The 20,029-nt window shown below is 41.2% G+C and overlaps 2 protein-coding genes across 6 annotated transcripts; one reads left to right on the forward strand and one right to left on the reverse strand.

Moving 5' to 3' along the window:
• The first annotated feature begins 3,854 nt into the window (after positions 1-3,854).
• LOC115692113 (potassium transporter 11-like) lies at positions 3,855-10,490 on the forward strand. Of its 5 annotated transcripts, none has more exons than XM_030618875.2 (8): positions 3,855-4,917; positions 5,255-5,480; positions 5,777-6,022; positions 6,821-6,871; positions 6,962-7,222; positions 7,297-7,464; positions 8,651-8,905; positions 9,406-10,490. In XM_030618875.2, exons 1-8 carry the CDS (start codon positions 4,774-4,776, stop codon positions 10,443-10,445), a joined length of 2,391 nt encoding a protein of 796 aa, XP_030474735.1. In that variant the 5' UTR covers positions 3,855-4,773; the 3' UTR covers positions 10,446-10,490. The 5 variants fall into 5 exon arrangements, with proteins under 5 accessions (XP_030474735.1, XP_030474733.1, XP_030474734.1 ...); XM_030618874.2 differs by having other exon boundaries at positions 3,858-4,917; positions 9,400-10,490; XM_030618873.2 differs by having other exon boundaries at positions 3,856-4,917; positions 6,821-7,222; positions 9,400-10,490.
• A 418-nt stretch (positions 10,491-10,908) lies between these two features.
• Positions 10,909-19,631, reverse strand: LOC115692112 (uncharacterized). The gene is made up of 9 exons (XM_030618871.2): positions 19,484-19,631; positions 15,406-18,419; positions 15,231-15,311; positions 13,299-13,451; positions 12,973-13,136; positions 12,727-12,874; positions 12,515-12,637; positions 11,686-11,773; positions 10,909-11,388 (listed from the first exon to the last, which is right to left on the reverse strand). Exons 2-9 carry the CDS (start codon positions 18,364-18,366, stop codon positions 11,198-11,200), a joined length of 3,909 nt encoding a protein of 1,302 aa, XP_030474731.2. The 5' UTR covers positions 18,367-18,419; positions 19,484-19,631; the 3' UTR covers positions 10,909-11,197.
• Between the last annotated feature and the right edge of the window lie 398 nt (positions 19,632-20,029).

A 20,029-nucleotide genomic window follows, 5' to 3' on the forward strand; every position in this document is an offset into this window, starting at 1 on the left:
TTTGTCACAGATTTACCGGTTTGTGATTTTTCGTGGTATTAATCTAATTTAACGGAAACTAATAGAAGCTAAATTTGTCATAAATGTACAAGTTTGAGATTTTTTATGATAAAAAAATTAGTTTGGGGTGTACCAGTTTGAGATTTTTTATGATCAAAAAATTAGTTCGAGATAAATTTATCATATATGTATCAATTTTAGATTTTTCGTGGTATTAACCATTTTTACGATGATCCGGGATAAAATCCAGGCTCTAGTGGATATAGGTCGTACTTTTTTTTGTTTTCTATCAACCACCATGGATCTAATCTTGACATATAAGCAAAAGGCCATCTTCGTAAAGTAGGGAGAATTGTGCTCCCACAAATTCGGTGATTGAACTTCAGCGACACAAATTATTAACCTAGCACATGTTCCTTTTTGGGAATTATAGGTAATAATTATTACTTTTCGACAGAAAAAAAAAAGAGGAGAGCTGGTGGGTCAACATATGTTGTGCATTAATGGAAAGCATGGACATCTGAAATTGATTAAAAAGAAGAACTTATTTAGCTGTTGAAATGGTTTCACTTCAATCAGAAGAAGTAGCTCTGTTATGTAGCATGTCTACCGCACGAGATCGATATAGTTCTTGACACGGAGGGTAACATTGTTTTCGGGAAAAGCCCGCGTAACACTACTCATGTCGACCATCTACTTCGTACAAGGAAAATTATCCAAAAAGTCATAAACATATTGTACGGATATCAATTCAGTCATATATCTTTGTGCCAATTCAGTCACAAACCTTTTGACGATTTGACAATCCAGTCCTAAACCGTTCAATCGTGCCAATTTAGTCTTCAACATTTTGATGATTTGACAATTTAGTCATAAACCTCTTGACAATTTGCTAACGCAGTTCTTCCTGCCAAATATCGAAATGATTGGTTTAGGAATTAAATTGACAAATTTTCAAAAGGTTTATGATTAAATCGATCTGATTGTCGAAAGCGAGAATTGAATTAGCGCGATTGAAAGGTTGAAGACTAAATTGATTGCTATACAATAGATTTAAGACTTTCTGGACAATTATTCGTATCGGATCCGATTGTCTGAGAGGTTGGGTTTATCTACAGTGACAACCAAACAGTAGGATGGAGATTGTGTGGGGAGAGGGGTCGCAACGACAACCATCACTCGATCCGACATCGACCTTTCATGTCACCCCAAAAGTCGCTGAAAAGTGGAACCAAAGAAGAGGCGCAGCTGCACCGCACGTATGACGAAGACTCCCCCGTCGCGGGAACGTCCCCTGTTCGTCGTGGTAGGGATATATCAAAGTGCTTAAGCCAAAAAAGTTCATCCGTTCCAACACCATGGGAGCCCTAGAAATCAGACAATGAGCACGTGCACGCGGGTTGCACGGTCATAACCATAAGCCCGGTCGACTATTTTTCACGTGCGGTTGACTTTCGGATGGAAATTTTGGGGCACAGGATCTTAAATTTTGGTGTGGGATTAAGATAGCTTTGTGCAACCTGTGCTTGCTGCTTGGGATATTTGTAAACCTTTGATCTTTACCTCATTCGAGATGAAATTGAACGCAGGTAGCAGCACCTCATTTACCTAGTTATCGACTAGGGCTTGCTTTTTATTATATCATTTTCGGATAAAAAAATGAATTCCGCTTTCGATCAAATTCGCTAAGTTAGATAAATAATTAGAAAGCATAATCAAGAAAAGAAGTGATATTCACAGTTGATAGGTCTAATAGATAGCTGAAGTCCGGGAAAATTATTTAAAAAGTCATAAGCCTATTGCACTTTTGCCAATTCAGTCCTAAACCTTGTTATTGTGCTGATTGAGTCTTAAGCATTTTCATGTTTTGCCAATTCAGTTCATCCGGCCAATTTTGGTCAGAAATTGCTGACGTGGATGCCGGCGATCTTGCGTGACAAGGCCGGCACTGACATTGATAATTTTTAATAATATTTTTTTCAAATTTTTTTATTAATTTTTTTCTTTTTTCTTTTCTTCTCTTTTCCTTCCTTCTTCTTTTTTTTTCCCGATGTGGTTGGCGAGGGTCGCCAGAGCTTGCCGGCAACTGGGCAAGCCCATGCCCACCTTTGCCACGGCGGCTGCACGGGCTTCGGCCGGACCATGGGTGAGAGAGGACGCTCATTCCACCCCTCTGTTTGTCAATTTCATGGGTATCTTGCATGCTATCTTGATTTTTGCGGCTTGAACTCGCCTTTCGTTCTTGAAATTGGATCGTGACAGTGAGGATTAAGGCACACAAGCTAAGGAAGAAGTGCAAGGGTCGACCTACTGAACCAGTTAAAGGACCTCGAGGCCGAGCTCGCCCTCCTCCACGTTGCCAGGACCCTTCGCGAGGTGCGACCGAGGGCGAAGCTGCCTCGCCAGGCCGCGCCTTCGCCCGCAATTGGTGAGGCCATGGCGAGGTTGGCCTCGCTTAGTGGCGAGCTTCGGCAACCCTCACTGGTCAAAGTGGGAAAAAACAAAAGAAAAGAAGGAAGGAAGGAAAAGAGAAGAAACGAAAAAGAAAATAAATAAATTCAATTTTTTTTAAATAAGATTAAAAATTGTTCACGTCAACGCTACCCGTGCCGCGTAGAACGGCTGGCGTCCACGTCAGCGATTTCTTGCCAAAATTTATCAGATGGATTTAATTGGCAAAATCACGGAATGTTTAGAACTGAATTGGCAAAAAAATGCAATGAGCTTAAGACTTTTTGGGTAATCTTTCCGTTGAAAGTCATGTTGGAAATCAATAAACCTATTGAGTGGTAATCTCCTTTATCGCCTCCAATTACGTGCTCATCATACAAGGAAGTCACTATAACGACATTTGCAATATTTCTTTCTTCATAGTACTTTCTAAGCGCCCTCGGAGCACTCTTTACCCCAAAAAACCAAAGTGAGTTGGGGCGGCGGCGGGCACTCGCTATTGCTTGTCAAACTTGTTTTACAAATGGCACGTAATTGCTATCTGTCTGAAGCAGAGTAAGTATTTTAGAAACGCGCTCTTCTCCAATTTCCAAAATGTCGCCGTAAGAATAATTTAAATATTTTTGGAGACTTAATAAGGCCCTCATGGAACTCATGGTGACAAAAACCCTATAATCAAGCCAACACTTCTTTTGATCTCGCACCCAATTGAATGACATAAAGTTCTGACTAGAACTCGAAAGGTTATAATATGACCCTCGCAAGTGATATGAAAGTTTGTAAAGCGGTGGAAGCACGCGTGTGATAGAATATGGATATTTTCATTAGGTGATTGCTAAGCGATTATTAAATACATATGCGCACGTCTCAAAATATTCCCCTAAATTGCGCATTCTATAGTTCTTCTTCTTTTTGTTTTTTTTCTTCCAGAGGTCGCACACACGATATGAATCCTTGATCGAAATATATAGAGGGGATTTCTTTCAAAGTTTTTGGAAGAGAAAGGGAAAAAAAATGTCTCATATTTTTAATTGGTGAAAACATCTCATATGCTGATATTTGACATTCACTTAATTAGGCACATTCCAAATAGGACTTCTTTACCTTGGTTTTTCTTTTCTTTATCTTCGTTTGGCTTTGTGCGGCTGCAAGAAAATTGACTGGTTTTGATTTTCTTGGGGTGGGGAAGAGAAAACAGACGAAAATTCAAAATCAAGCACTAATTGTTTCCATCACTGAAGCGACGTATTACTCGGAAAAAAAAGCAGGAAAAGTAACAGTATATCACCTTCCCCAGATGGTGATGATGACGATGACAGCAACCCCCCAGTGAATTCCACAGCTAATAGCAACAAAAAGGTGTATGCATTGTTTATAATTCATACATATTTAGATAAACCATAATCTTTTCATTATTATATTAAGGTTGCACATATATCTAACAGTGTGTCACCAAGACTAAGGAAGCTGTTCCTGGGGGAGAATGATAAAGAAACAATATATCTCTCTTCTTCTGCACTTCTCTCTGTCTCTGTGTCTCTCTCTCTCTCCAGCTTCTTCGTCTGCCTGATTCAGTGTTTGTCTGCCAAGTTGTGCCAACTCTTTCTGGGGAAAAATTCTTTTTACGGGTTTTTTTGCAAGTGAAGGGTCGGAGCTTGCTTTCGCTGTCTGTCTGTCTTTTCTTGATTTTTTTTTTCTCTTTCCTGGAAGCCGAGTCTCTCTTTGGGTATGTTTGAAATGTCGTGAAGTTGGTTCGTTTTTTTCTTTTTTGGATCCAGTGACTGAGGTCCAGCCCCCGGTCGAGCCGACGGCCTGGTAGTTCTGTTTGATACCAAGGAGCAATCTCTGTTTCAGATCTTTTTCTTGCCGTTCTTGGTTTATTATTTCGGGGTTTGAGGTTCTGCATGCCCGCTTTATCTGTTCTTGATCAGTCTGTTTGGCCCTTTTGAGCTTGCTCCTATCTTGGTTTCTTTGGTGGGTCTCCGATATAACTTGAATCTTCCACTTTTATTAGCTCTCCAATTGTTCACACGGGGTGTCCTGCTATTTTCTAAATTAGATGTGGAACTGGTGCACAGTTCAAGCCAAGGTTACCACATTGCGTGTTGTGATTCAGCCTCTTGATTTCTGGGTCAATTTTTCTGGGTGAATTTGCGTGCATTTGCTGATTCATTTCTAGCATTGAACTCAAGTGATTAATCGAGCTTCTAGAGTTCCAGCTGGCCTGGATTTTAATTTTAGATACTTGGGTTTGGTCGGTTGCTATCAATTGTCCGTGTATTTGAAGAAGTGATTGGAGTGGAAAGAGGCAAAATTCATTGTATGAAATCGGTGTCAGACATGAGTTCAGGAGCTGAAATTGATGAAGAGAGTGACAACAAGGGAAGTATGTGGGTTTTGGATCAGAAGCTTGATCAGCCCATGGATGAGGAGGCTGGTAGGCTGAGCAACATGTATAGAGAGAAGGTATTGATTCTCACTTCTTCTTTTTTCTATCTCGCATAAGCCGAGTTTGAGCATTCAATACTTCTTTATGAGGCAGTGATTTCCTTCCGGTAAAGTTTAAGTTACTGCAACTTCATTTAAGGTTTCAGATCATGAACTTTGTGTCCTCTGTTCAATTTGTTTTGGGTCTATGTCGATATTTGCAACGTGTTGTAGCTCTAGTACTTTGTAATTGCGCTTTTACATTACATACGGTAGGTACTACTAATGACCTGGTATATTTGGTGACCTGAAAAAGGTTAGGGGCTGATAATCATTCAAATCTAATTGTGTGGTCAATACTTTCTACTTTTTTCAGAAATTTTCTGCTCTGTTGCTTCTTCGGCTTTCATTCCAGAGTCTTGGGGTTGTTTATGGAGACTTGGGCACATCTCCTTTGTACGTCTTCTATAATACATTCCCGCAGGGAGTTAAGGATCCGGAGGATGTTATTGGAGCTCTTTCTCTAATTATATACTCTCTGACGCTTATCCCACTTCTCAAATATGTATTTATTGTCTGTAGAGCTAATGACAATGGTCAAGGTAAACTTATCTCCCTTCTGTACTTACCCCTTCAATTTTTTTTCTTATGTAACTTTTTGGGATCTCTCATATGCATAAAATGTTAATCTACACATTACATTGATGAAAGCGTCTCAGTCCATAAATCAGTAACTTTTTTATTTTATTTGCATAATCAAATTCTTCTAGCAACATTGAGAGTCTCAGCCAAAATTTTCATGTTGACCTTCACCAGCCAAAACTGTAAATGCCTGTGCTTGTGATGTAGGTTTTACTCATAGGATTTGTCAAGCGTAACTTTCGTCCTAATGGCATAGGTGGAACATTTGCTCTTTACTCCTTGCTTTGTCGACATGCGAAAATAAAAACTATTCCCAACCAACATCGAACTGATGAGGAGCTGACGACTTACAGTCGGTCCACATTCCATGAACAGTCATTTGCGGCAAAGACCAAGAAGTGGTTGGAAAGACGTCCTTCAAGGAAAAATGCGCTACTTATTCTCGTCCTTGTCGGCACATGCATGGTGATTGGGGATGGAATTCTTACTCCAGCTATATCAGGTACCAGTTACTCATATCTTTATTTAGATGTCAGCTATACATTGTGCATTTGATTTTCATACTTAATAAATGTCTCTTCCCGTCAATGTCGGTTATCGACCAAATCATTAGGAGTAGCATATTATGTTTGTTTAGTCAATAGCAACGATAATAGGTGACCCCTGGATGAGAAACTGATGTGCATGTTGTTTGGTTTTGCGGCATAACAAGAAGTTGTGACCTGAAGAGTCAGTGCAGCAACTAGATTCTTGTATGAAGCCTTTTAGGTTGTAGCTTTCACGTTTTATTTTGCAAGAACATTTCAAATGGAGTTAATTAATCTAAGAGATCTGTAAAATCCTCAGAATCTGTAGAATACCAATGTCAATCTTTCTTGATGATGCACTGTCCATGCTCAGTCCATCAAAATTGTCAATCAGGTAACTGTTGTTGTCATACGCAAATCTTTGGTGGAGATTTGAGTAGTGATGCTCTATGTGAGTGACTGAAATCCCATATGCTCTTTCAAGCGAAAAACGAAATCAATCTGGATGCTTAAATTCTCACGCTTTTGATGAGATGACCTTCAAATGGAGGAAGCTGCAAATTGCTTGCTAAGGGATGGCCAGATGGGACAGTTGTCACTAAGCATCTTCCATCTTTAATTTCTTTTTTCCCTGCCTGAGATGTGTCATAGATGCTTTTGTTTTTCCATAAACAACTTTTTTTGGTAAGCAGCAATGTTTTCAGGCATCATTTGTTTTCTCTTTATCTTCTTTTATTTGCTTGAGATATTTCTAACAATGCAATATGGAATAGTTCTTTCTGCGGCTGGAGGAATCAAGGTAAACCATCCCGATGTTAGCAGCAGTGAGTATTTCCCCGAGAATCTAACCTTTTTGACAGATAAGAACCTCAATTATTTCTACGTACTCACTGAGTTCTTTTCCTCTGGTGCAGAAGTAGTTGTGGTTGTCGCTGTGGTAGTGTTAGTAGGTTTGTTTAGCATGCAACACTATGGAACGGATAGAGTTAGTTGGCTCTTCGCACCCATTGTGCTTCTTTGGTTCCTCTTAATTGGAGGAATCGGTCTCTATAACATTTGGAAATATGATAAGGGTGTTCTTCGGGCCTTTTCTCCTGTTTACACATATCGATACCTCAAACGCGGAGGAAAAGATGGTTGGACCTCACTCGGAGGCATCATGCTCTGTATCACAGGTTGGATTCACCCCTTTCTCAATAAAAAGCTTTTAGTGGAATCGTGCTAATCCCTTTTGTAATTATCGTTGCAGGGACTGAGGCCCTTTTTGCTGATCTTGGCCATTTTCCAGTTTTGGCCGTGCAGATTGCTTTTACAATAGTTGTCTTTCCTTCCCTTCTTTTAGCCTATTCTGGGCAAGCGGCCTATCTAATGATGAACAAGGATCATGTGGTTGATGCATTTTATCGATCTATCCCAGGTACTTCTTCAGTTTTAGCAGGGGATGGCTGATCAAACACCAGTTGAGCTATTTGCTGATTTAACATGATTATCTTATCAAAATTTTCTCTGGCTTAAGAATGTCGGGCAAAAGAGGACTGTCAGTCAGAGAGTCCTCCTTTTGGGTGCCTCTGTTCCGCGTCAACTAAAGCTTAATTTGATAGCTGGTCAAAAATGATTTAATTGCACTATCTTGCTACCAAGGTACTTATGCATAATCTCTACGGATTTATCAGCAATTAAGAAATGACACCTCTGAACAAGGATAATGCTGGTCCCATCAGTATCGGTAGCGTATTTTGTATTAGCAATCGAGATTACTACATCGGAGGATGGGGAAAAATTAAAGATTAAACAAAAAGTTGCACATGATTCTTTGATTTAATTTCTCTCCTCTCAAATGTGTGTACTTACTAAGGTGTTACTTTTTTACTATTGTTTGAACCACTGGCTGCGGAGGAAAAGTTATACATAAATGGCCTTAAGCACCACATAGGAGTTGGTTAGTGTGTCTTCCACATAATTCAGTTCCTGAACTGAACTGATAGCTTTCTTTCTATTGATATTTTTTCAAGTGGACCTTTTTTTTTTTCTAACAAGGAAGTTGTGACAATTGCATGAACAGTGGAGGCATTTTCTGTAGGTTAAGATACAAAAACATTTACTTAGCTAATTCCCCGAAGCATAGAAATGAGACACAAGGCATGGAAATGTGCATATCCGCAAAAGTCATTTTTCTACACATTTATGGCCGACTGAAAGAGAATTTTTGTAACGTTTGGATCATGTTGCAGCTGTAATGCCTAAGGTCCTTTTTGTTTGTGGATTGTTAAAATCACGTTCTAGTGGAAGCTTACCGGTCTACAAAACTGCACTCCACTTTTATGCATCTAGAGAGTTTATGTATTGTTTGGATCACGTTGCAGCTGTAATACCTAAGGTCCTCTTTGTTTGTGTATTGTTTAAATCACGTTCGAGTGGAAGCTTATCAGTCAACAAAACTGCACTCCTCTTTTATGCATCTCAAGATTTTCAGAATTTCTTTTCCTTGGCAAATAGTATATTTTTTCATGTGAAGAATTTGCACTTGCAAATATTCTTATTTATAATATATTCTAGGGAAGCAAAACTATCCCCATGTAGGTTGATTACTTCTTATCTTGCAGATAGCATATACTGGCCAGTATTCATTATCGCAACTTTAGCTGCTATAGTTGCCAGCCAGGCCACGATTTCTGCTACGTTTTCGATAATCAAGCAGGCACTCGCACTTGGCTGCTTTCCTAGGGTCAAAGTCATACATACATCAAAGAATTTTCTCGGACAGATATACATTCCTGATATAAACTGGATTTTGATGATCCTCTGCATCGCCGTCACTGCTGGCTTTGAAAACCAAAGTCAAATTGGGAATGCATATGGTAAGTCTTACCCTCAACCAGATAGTTTCTTTTGTGAAATACCCAGATGTGTTATTGATCTGCATAACAAAACCTCAATTATCTCCTATTTAGGTGTTTTGTCCTGTAGAATTTAATAATGCTGCCCCGGAAGTAAACCAGAAAGAGAGAGCTAGGAGCATCGTCTGGGTATAAGATAGTCGAGTCAGTCATGTAACTGGAAGAGAAGACTGGTCACCCTTTCAAGTGTTCCTTAGCATGCTAAAGCTATAAATTGGGCCCGCAAGCTACTGAAAAACGATATCCGGAGCCTGGTCTCATAGCCCATTTCTGTCCCATCCTTATTATTAACTCTAACCTTGCTTGGGTGTATGGCAGTAGTGATGGTCAAGTGATCCTAGTGCAGCAATTTCCGTGGGAGGAACTCCGTGACTCTCTTTGAATTTAATGTTATAGATATTAATTGCCTGTATCAACCTTGTATCTCCTAATTTCTATTTCACATTCCATGACAGGGACAGCCGTTGTAATAGTTATGCTGGCAACCACGGCCCTCATGGTTCTGATTATGATTTTAGTGTGGCACTGCCATTGGCTTCTTGTCCTACTTTTTGCTGGCCTGTCACTAATAGTGGAGTGTACTTACTTCTCTGCCATGCTCTTCAAAGTAGATCAGGGCGGGTGGGTTCCACTAGTTATTGCGGCAGCATTTCTTCTGATCATGTATGTTTGGCACTACGGCACGGTGAAGCGATATGAATTCGAGATGCATAGTCGGGTTTCGATGGCCTGGATTCTTGGGCTGGGCCCCAGCTTAGGACTGGTCCGAGTCCCAGGCATTGGGCTTGTATACACAGAACTGGCTAGTGGGGTGCCTCGCATCTTTTCCCACTTCATCACTAACCTTCCGGCCATGCATTCTGTTGTTGTTTTTGTCTGTGTTAAGTATCTCCCAGTGTACATGGTTCCTGAAGAAGAGAGGTTCCTCGTGAAGCGGATCGGACCCAAGAATTTTCACATGTTCCGCTGCGTTGCGAGGTACGGATACAAAGACCTTCATAAGAAAGATGATGATTTTGAGAGGAAGCTCTTTGATAATCTTTTTCTCTTCGTTCGGCTTGAGTCCATGATGGAAGGGTGTTCGGACTCGGATGATTATAGCATATATGGTCAGCAAACTGAGAAATCAGGAGATGCCCTTTTGTCTAAGAACGGCAAAGCTACTATTTCTGATGTGGACCTCACGATCTCATCAATGGACTCCACTATGCCAGCAAAATCTACATCGTCACGTCCGAATAGTATGACGATATCGTCCGGACAGGCGGGCAACCGAACTGAAATGGATGAATTGGAGTTTTTGAATAGGTGTAGAGATGCAGGGGTGGTGCACATATTGGGCAATACAGTTGTGAGGGCGAGCAGGGAATCAAGATTCTACAAGAAGATTGTTGTTGATTATATATATGCATTCCTCAGGAAGATATGCAGGGAACATAGTGCCATTTTTAATATTCCTCATGAGAGTCTCTTGAATGTTGGCCAGATATTTTATGTATGATAATTCTTTTGCAATGTGATGGGTAAATAACACTCTCAGCACCAACCCTTCATGTGACAAGCATTTCGAACATAGGCATTTCGAAAATCCTTGAGAACTCAAGAATTCAATAAGATAAATCCATGTTGTTTGGACCAATTACCCTCAGTTTCATTAGATATGCTCAACTGTATAATGATTTTTCACAGTCAAGGGCTCACCAAACGATATAATTTGCCATCCAGAGTTAGGTCACACAGATCACAAGTTTGCCTCACTGTATGATAAAACTCACATCAATTTGTCTAATGCAATTGAAGATTACATCCATCACAGCTTCTCGAAAGACTTTCTTGAGTTGGGTGGGTCACAGACGTGCAAAACAAAAACTCATGAATGCATTTTGGAAATGCATTCTCCATGTTGATTTGCAATGGAAGTGATACATCACAGTTGTAGTAACATGGACCGCGACCGAGAGGGGTAAAAGCAAAATCGGTATAATTTTATTGGCAACTGTACTTACTATAAACACAAATAATAGTTGTACAGAGAATGGTTTCTCCAACGTCTAATTACACATTCACACCATGCACACATCTTTAATACCTAACAGTCTGGCATTTTGAACAAGGGCAATCTCTGCTTCCCGTACAATACACACTTTTCTGTAGGGTTCCCCCCCCACTATAAACAGCTCGTGGCATTACAAATGGTGATTAATAATGTAACAAAAAAGAAAAAAAGGCCGAGTTTTCAATCTTCGAGATCCATCACCTGGAGACCTGGTTTGTAGGTGGTTTGGCTTGGGATGCTGTGGACAGAACACGCAGGCGTCGGGCGATTTCTGTGAAGGACGGACGGGCCACGGGATCTGGGGCCCAACACTGCTCCATAAGCAATTTCCATTCGGGATCGCAAGAGTGTGGCACTGGGGGCCTCAGCGTGTTATTTACTATTCCGCCTGCAAATACCACAGAGCTCATCAAACTACAAAATATGATGTCATATTGGTTTCTCAATGTCTCGTCCCGAAGAATTAAGCATTCTCCGCAACAAAAGCCTACAGAAAGTGAAAATTATATATGATGGGAATCTCCTACACCAACATAAAGTTACACACTGTACCACCACTCTCAACCCATGCAAGGCACTCCTAAATCAACTTAGCAGTGATCTTCAGAGCTAAGCCAATATACGTTGGCCAGTACACTATCTATAAAAATCATATGCAAGACACACATATTCCACTTCCACACACCTATAATGGCTCCATAATGCATGTTGGCATAAGGCTCCTCGCCAGTGAGAATCTCCCAAAGGACAATGCCAAAGGAGAAGACATCAACCTGTCCATGATAAAAGAACAAAAAAAACAAAGAAAGATAAACATCAGGAACAAGAGTGGCTTGTCTCTGCCGTGAGACTTCTAAAGCAAATAAACAGTAGGAAACTTATTCAAGTTCATTCGACACAGAAGGTCTGATGCAGCCAACAAAATCGTGCAAGATGATATTTGTTGAAACATTGACATTTCTACCAAGTTTTGGTGAAGATGGACTTTACAACTCAAATAAGAGTCCTAAAAGGATCAAGATTCGTTTTCAAATTTAATATGTGAAGTTGTCGACTAGGATTTGAGCATTATAGGATTTTAACAAGTTTCGTTTTTCTTAGTTAAAGTAGGATATTATGTTTCATATTCAAGAAGTTTCTTGTTTAGAGGTTTCCTGTTTCAACTAGAAGTAGAACTTTTAGAGAGTCTATATCTAGGATTGTAATTCTTTTATTCTACAATAGAGTTGATGAATTATTGCATTTTGTAAGTATTTGCTTTGGGATTGGATGATGCAATTCTTCTCATTGGTGTGATGCTTAAGAAAACTAGGTGTGATGCTTAGGAAGCCTTCGGTGTGAAGCCTAAAGATGTATCCACTACTGTGGAACTAGTCATCCTACATCAAGGTCCTCGTAACCATACATAGTGAAAGCACAGTACGCGTAGCCCAGATATTCTTTTTATTAGGTGAAGTAGACAATTTGCTGGACAAAGTCAGATTGATGAACTACGGAAAAATTTGCACCCATACCTTCTCAGAGACCTTGTTGCTGCTACCGTTTAACAACTCAGGTGCCATCCATGGCAGGGTTCCCCGGACGCCACCAGTAACCAAGGTATTCCTTTTGATTTTTGACAAGCCAAAATCACCAACCTGCACAAGTTGAGGCAAATGACTGATATAAGCCTCTTTCCTCAAACTAAAAGAACCTTGTGAATTTTGAGCTTAACTTATTCAATCACCTTGCAAATGGGACGCGCTGAATCTTTCAGGTTGACAAGCAGGTTATCGCATTTGAGATCAAAATGCACAATATTCTTTGAGTGCAAATATTCCATTCCAAACGCTGCATCCATAGCAATGATAATCCTCTTGCGACGATCAAGATGCCTGCATTGACAAAACATTGAGAAGAATGGTAAAGAACAATATCTCCCTCTGATTAGTGCGATGGTGCAGAAAACCTTATCAATTTTTATGTGGATTACCTGTCCTTACAAAGCAAAACATGTCTTAGAGAACCATTAACCATGTATTCCGTCACTGTAGCCAGTGTTCCTCCTGGACCATCCTGAACAACGCCGTAAAACGCCACCACATTGGGATGATGAAGCTTTGAGAGAATGTCAGCTTCCCTCCAGAACTCCACTGTCTGGAAAAATAATAAGACATCACTATTTTGTATCTACAAATGCAAACAAGATGTCCCGTTCTCCGCTATTAAGACAGACAAGAAATGTACCCATTAAGAAATTAATAGTATTCGACCAAAAATAAAGATAAAGAACAGACTAGTAAGCAAGAGACTGCTCACCAATCTCTCCTGCTCTGATGAACGACCTGTGAAACAGCTTTTTTTTATGCGCTTTATCGCAACATCCGTTCCACGCCATTTTCCATGGTAGACAGTCCCAAATGTACCAGAACCCAATTCTTTCAGTTCTTCCAGATCTTCGTTCTTAATAATCTGATACACCGTGAAATAAGAATATCAATAAACATTGACAAACGCTAGGGTTTTCTTTCTGTTTGAAGAAAGAAAATGTTCTCGGATAGCAAAAATTGTTAATCATTCACAGACTTTTGTCTCTGACCATCTATCAAATTAGTGATGCTCACACAGGAATATGCATTATAGATGTCTAAACTGCCAGTTATTAATTTGCTTAACAATAATGATGTGCTGTTGCACTAATATAACAGACTATACCATAGTGTTGCTAATAAAATAAACTAGAAAACTGAAATGGGATAGATTACATCGGCACCAGAACTGAATTTAATGTCTACTCAATTCCTAGTCATCTCATTGAACTTCAAGATATGTGGATACTCTATTCCAGCACCTAAATACTTCCCCACCAGCATTCAACTTTCACGCCTTCAGGAACATATCCATTTGTGTGGAGAAGAAAAAATAAACTGATCCTTCAAAAGATGAACGTTCACAATAGCAAGAAAAGGTTAGCCTGGCTTGCATGTAAAACAGCCAGTTTCCTAGCACAGTATTCTGCAGAATTGGATTCTATCACGTTATCATAGCAGGATTAGCAAACAACATATCAAATAACAGATTAGCTTGCTTTAGAATAAATACAACAGATGAAACTGAACATTCATAATACTTCCGACTGAAATGAATTTTCAGAAAAAGCAATCTCTGTTTTCCCTTTAATTACAAAAGCAGCCATAGTTTCATATCCTCTGGCCAAAAAAAAAAAAAACCGTAATCACGGTCTGAACTGCAAAGATGTCTCTCGGCAAAAAGACCAGAAGTAAAATCAATCAAGGAGGTGTTTTTTAGTTCATCCAATCAGTTCAACCGATGAAAATTCGTTTGAACTGTGGGTTCAGTTTTTAAGACATCATCAGATACTTACATATCTATATTTTTAGAATATCAGGCAGCTGAAACAAAAGTTTATACAGCACGTCGCGTGAGGCAAGCATGCTGAGCTCCCTCGTTTGACAAATCAGTTAGAGAGATCAGTTGTTTCCACAAAACAAATTAACTTGTGCTTATTTGATGAGGATGTGCTGTGTAAGAGGTAAAGATCCCCTCAACTTCCCAAGAACGCAGGAGTTGAATCCCTGCTCCATCGCGTGTGCCATTCTTTCCCCTTTCCTTTGTCTTTTGCCATAAATAGGTAATTTCTCTACCTTAACATTTCAAGCCGGGATCCGATTGAACTGGCTTAATTATATATACTTCTATCAAACTCTAGACAGACTCATCTTATATAACAAAAGCAAACCTGTAGGTCTATGTTAGCGTGATTCCAAAGGTAACTGGTTAAGTGTTGACTTTGGAAACACAACTACAGACCAAGTAAAGGATGAAAAAAATCCACTAATGCGCGAGCCCTACAGAGGAAGAAGTTGTTCTTCTTTGATCTTCCCGATAACTTATTCTACTTCACAAAGATTCTATAGAGGGCAGATTTGGAATTTGGATATTACTTCTATCAATCATCCAGTCAATTATTATGATTGGCTACGAGGAACTGACCAGATCGACTGGACCCAACCTGATGGAATCTAGTTGTGGACCTGCAAAGGTTAATTTAACAAAGAAACAGCAATACTGGAGCTAATTCCCAGTGCAACAGGTGGAACCAGTAAGTCCAACTTGAGAAAAATTCCCTAAGCTATTTTATAAGAGAACCATTACCGTTAAACCATAAGTGGAGAAATGAGATATTTCCCGCACTGCGTCTCATTGAAGAACGAAAGAAAAGCATCATACCTGCAGGCTACTGATATCCAAATCACCCAGAGAAAGATCGGCAATAGATTGAACAATATTAGGAGCTTCTGATTTTTCATCCTGAAAATTCACAAAAGAGTATCATAGCATGAAGGTAAGACATTCACAAGCTGCCCTCAGGTGGCTAAGTTCATGGATATTAAATTGTGTATACCTCATATTCCATTTCTGGTATTGTAGGGTGAACTACATCTAATATACTTTCAGTACCCTTGGGATGGGAAGTGCTGTAGTCTTGATGCACATCCCTCACACTTGGACTGATGATGCCAGATGACACTTGGGCAATATCCTCCTCATAGTTAAGCCTGGGCTCCATACAACCCACATGGACTTCATCAGCTTTTACAGGTGGATAGCTGTAGTCAATAGGAGCTCTACCTTCGATTTCTGCTAGCGGAGCCGAGAAGCCAAGGTGATCCTGGTCCATAAGAGAAACATCCTTCCTAACGAACTCGTCTTGAGCCAAGATTCGGAAGTAAGACCAATGCTTCGGCTCATGATTTTCCATGTTCAAACTCAATCCTGCTCCATCACAATGCAGAGGATTAACATCAGAGAGATTCTCAGAGCGCCTTGCCACTGAGAATAAATCAGACAGAAAATCTCGAGGAAAACGGTCATTAATATCAATTAATATGTCTCCATGCTCTGGGTTGCTAACGCTAACTGAAGGCTCAACAGTCTGCGCTAAAGGCGGTGCATGACCCGTTGTTTTTCCACTGGTCTTGCTTGGTGTTACTTCATCCCAGAGATATTCTGATGACCTCAAGGAAGAATTGTCAGCGTGCATACCAGGAGCTACTCGACCTGATGTTTGGTGGTGAGGACCAGCTGCATCTTTAGCCCCGACAATCATTTCCTTGTACTTCTCTTTATCCTGGGTCATTCCGTGGTCATCCGCAGAATTTAGAGGTCTTGATTCAGTTTTCCGGGGCACTGGTTCAAGCACCTCTTCAGCAATACGCCTGTCCAAAGTGAAATTGTCTGAAGAAGCAGATTCTACATGCCTTGGAAGTTGCTTAGCTCCATCATGGATGTTCTGTGGATTTTTATATGCTACTTTATCATATGAGACAAAGTGCTCAGTCTGAGAAGCCATGTCTCCATCATGCAGCTTCTCAGTTGTCTCTGGGGTTGACTGAGAGTAATCCGACCGCGCTTGAGTAATCAGAAACTGTGATCCAAAGGAATCATCGGATTTTGACAAACGGTTCAACTCTGCCTGCTCCCTTGGGATTCGTTCAGAATGAAATACTCGCTGCGGCATCGAAGGTGGCTCTACGTAGCCCAACTCTGTTGGATCAGCCTCAGATCCACCATTACCCATGAACGCACCACCTGATGCATAGAAGGGGTCATCCTCATGATTCTTCTTCCCGTCCCTCGCATCTTCTGGGTCCATAGAGCTCTGCACAGTTTCCTGAGGCCTCTTACCTACAGCCTTGGGCAAAGGACTCTTTAGCTCAGGGGCCAGTTTAGCACCAGACGCGTCTTCCCGGTGGGTGTAGCTTGTGACGGGGCCTTCATTCGATTTAGAAGAAAAAATGTTATCATTCTGAGTCTCGTCTATCTTCTGCATAGAGCCCTCTCTCTTCATTTTCAGCTCCTCAAATTTATTTTCCTTCTCTAGGGGCTGAACTTTATCAGGTCCATTTGTTTTCTTCGCTGAGCTGTCTCTTTTCAGTTTGATATCCCTTATAGGTGCTTCTATATCCTGTGCGCGCTGGCCACTGACTAAATGCTCTTCATTCAAAGCTCCCGTTGCTACTGGATTTACAGTGGGAGGAATCGCATTTACATTATCTACATGTGGCACGAAATTAGAAGTAGATCCTTGGCCATGTAAGAATTGGACAGATGAGGAAATAGTTCCCTTTCCCTCCAAATCCGAGAAACTCTCCGCATGGTGAGGAGCGGATAAAGCATGTTGGCTAGCTTCTCCATGATTAACTCTCTGTCGCTGGTAAGAGTGTAAATTAGACTCATAATTGCTAGCTGAGCTTGTTGGCACCACTTGAGAAGACTGAGCACTGGATGTAGGTGCATCTACTCTGAAAGGATCGGCCGTAGTCCCAGCTACTCTACTGTCTTCTCTTTCAAGATTCAGATTTACTAACTCATCCAAGTTATTGCCAGAGGCACTTCCTAGAGCAATTGAATTCCTTCTTGAACCTGAATCCATGCCATTCACCGCAACCACGTATTGGACCTCAGAATCCCGATCAATACTTCCGATGCCAAACTGAGCATCCTCTAGATCAGTATCGGAGAAAAGGAACATCCTGGGTTTCTGAGTCCCTCTATCCTCCAACACATTACATTCCTCCATCATGTTCTGAAGATCCTCGTCGCAAGATACAGAAACCAGCGCATCAAGTTCCTCACCTGGAAGTTGATACTTAATAGTGTGAGGTTGGTTATAAATTGCCAAAGTTTTCTGCGTGAGTTCCTGCCAAGTAATATCCTTGCTTATCCGAACAATACGAGTCTCGCCGCCGACATACCTAAGCTTTCCATCGCTCGGGCGGGGCAAAATTGTACCACCAAAGCTGCAGAGGAACTTCACTCGCGCGGATGTACAATCGCCAGATCCCGAAAGGGAACTATCAATGAGTCTACTGCTACTACCTCGCGAGGTGGATCTTGGTACGGACCGCAAGGACTCGTGGTAATTTCTCTCTTCATTAGCCAGAGAGCTCTTCCTTTCAAATTCGGGCACAAAGCCTTTTTCTACCGAATTGATCATGGAAATGTCTGATCCACTTTCTGAACCTGTATGAGAAATACCAAGGATGCCCTTTAGATCCATATAGCCCGATGTGCTGCTAGGATCCCTTTGAGCCGGTGGAATGAGCTGTTGCCTGGGGTTGAGCATAAATTCAAGTGCAAACTCCTCACCAGTCTGAATTGAATAGTTCAGAACCGGTCTGGCTACAGCAGACATGTTGTAATCTGGAGGTCGCATATTGGTGTTGATAGTACTCGATGGATCATGGAAGAAACTCTGGTTAGTAGAACCGAGCCCTGGATTTCGAGGATCGATATTAGGATATCGAAACTGCTCGTGGCCCTTCTGTTGGTTCATCGTCCCTCTCTCGAAATTTCTCTCCATTCAACTCAGCTTTACCCGGGGAGCATCCAAAGGCAGACTGCTGACATTCATCTCTATTAGCACACACAAAGAAGAATTTCAGATCCAGCTAACTGCCAATGGAATTTCACAAGGTACTGAAGCTTGCACTAAATCTTGAGATCAAATGGAGAAGAACCGTCTTAGTTTTTAGCTCGAAAAAAAAGAAGAAGACAAGATAAAGAAAATCAACTCGAGAAAAGCAAAGTGTTTACTAATCCCGTAAAGAACAAAGAGCTCCTCAAGTGGTTTATCGAACGAATCTTAAAATGAGGGTGCAACATGAACAAAACAGCTCCTACTCCAAAGGAAGTTGTAAAAGATAAGAACGGGCTTACATCCAAATATTCTATAATTGAAAATCACAAACTCATCCTCCGTAGCGTACATCTTCTATAATCGATTCGGGGAAGAGCCACAGGTGAGCCTTCAATTCCAATTATCATTTTCCAAGGCACGAGATCATGAAGTGTCAGATCAAACCAAAACAACAAGACACCCTATTCATCTAAAATCTTACTGACCAAGTTTCAAACAAGAACCATAACATCAAGCCAAAGATCGTGGATCCACGAATCATCTGACATGGGTCGAAACAAGAAATGACAACAACAATTCCAAACACAGGAAAAAAGGGGGAAAATCTCACGACTGATGCCCCACTAAAAGTCTCAGTTAAAAGTCCAAGCAGCTCATCACCCGACGTCGATCGCCACCAAACAAAAACGAACCGCAAACCGAAAACATCGACCCCGCGAGACGATCCTCCAAATCAAAGAGGATTTTGACTCGGACACCAACCCATCACAGCACACCCAACATCGAGAAACGAGCAATCGGGGGGCGGGGCGCGACAACTCCCCCCTAAGCCGGAGCTCTAGAGCCCTCAAAAATCCACACACGCCCAATTCGCAAGCAGGCCGCCCCACGACAACCCCGGAATCCCGCGACGCGCACACACGCACGCATGCACAAACTGGCCAAGACCCAGCAGCAGAGGCACACGCAGATCGAGCGCGGAGGAGCCGGAAAGATTCGAACTTGGTCAACGGGAGGGCGGCGGAAGAATCGGATCGAGGGGGAAAACCGAGATTTTTACCTGCCATCGCCCGGATTGATCCCGTCATCGGAGCTCCCGATTCGAGGAAGAGGGAAGGCGGTGGTGGTGGTGGTGGTGTTGTTTCAGTGAAGAGACTGGTAATGGAAGAAAATTCTCTCTTGGCAGTCTTCCTCTTCCGGAATTTCTCCCCCTTTTTTCTTTCTATTTTTTAAAAAAAAAATTTTTTTGAGCAGGCACTTTTTGATTTTTATCTGCCGCTGTTCGCGACAGGGTAGTGCTCCGTAATTTTTTCCCCCCTTTTTTATTTCTCGTTATTTATTTATTCATTAATTTGTGTTTTGAGTAGAGATAAATCGGTTTTTAACCGGGTTAATATAAATAAGAAAGAAATAGGTAATTGAAAGTTGCGTGTTTTTTGGGCGGCGCTGAAATCGGGATTTTATTTTTTTGGGGTTAGGGATATATATATTTTTTTTTTGCCGTAAAAAAAAGCCGGCGGTATTTAGGATTACTACTGGATTAGCAGGCTCTTCTGGATGGGGACGCGCTGACGTCGCGCGTGTCCAAAGGGGTGGGGGGGCCGTT

This window comes from Syzygium oleosum, unplaced genomic scaffold (genome assembly GCF_021117445.2).
Source record: "Syzygium oleosum isolate NSW1041296 unplaced genomic scaffold, Sole_v2.1 Sole_v2.29, whole genome shotgun sequence".
NCBI classification, from domain to species: Eukaryota; Viridiplantae; Streptophyta; class Magnoliopsida; order Myrtales; family Myrtaceae; genus Syzygium; species Syzygium oleosum.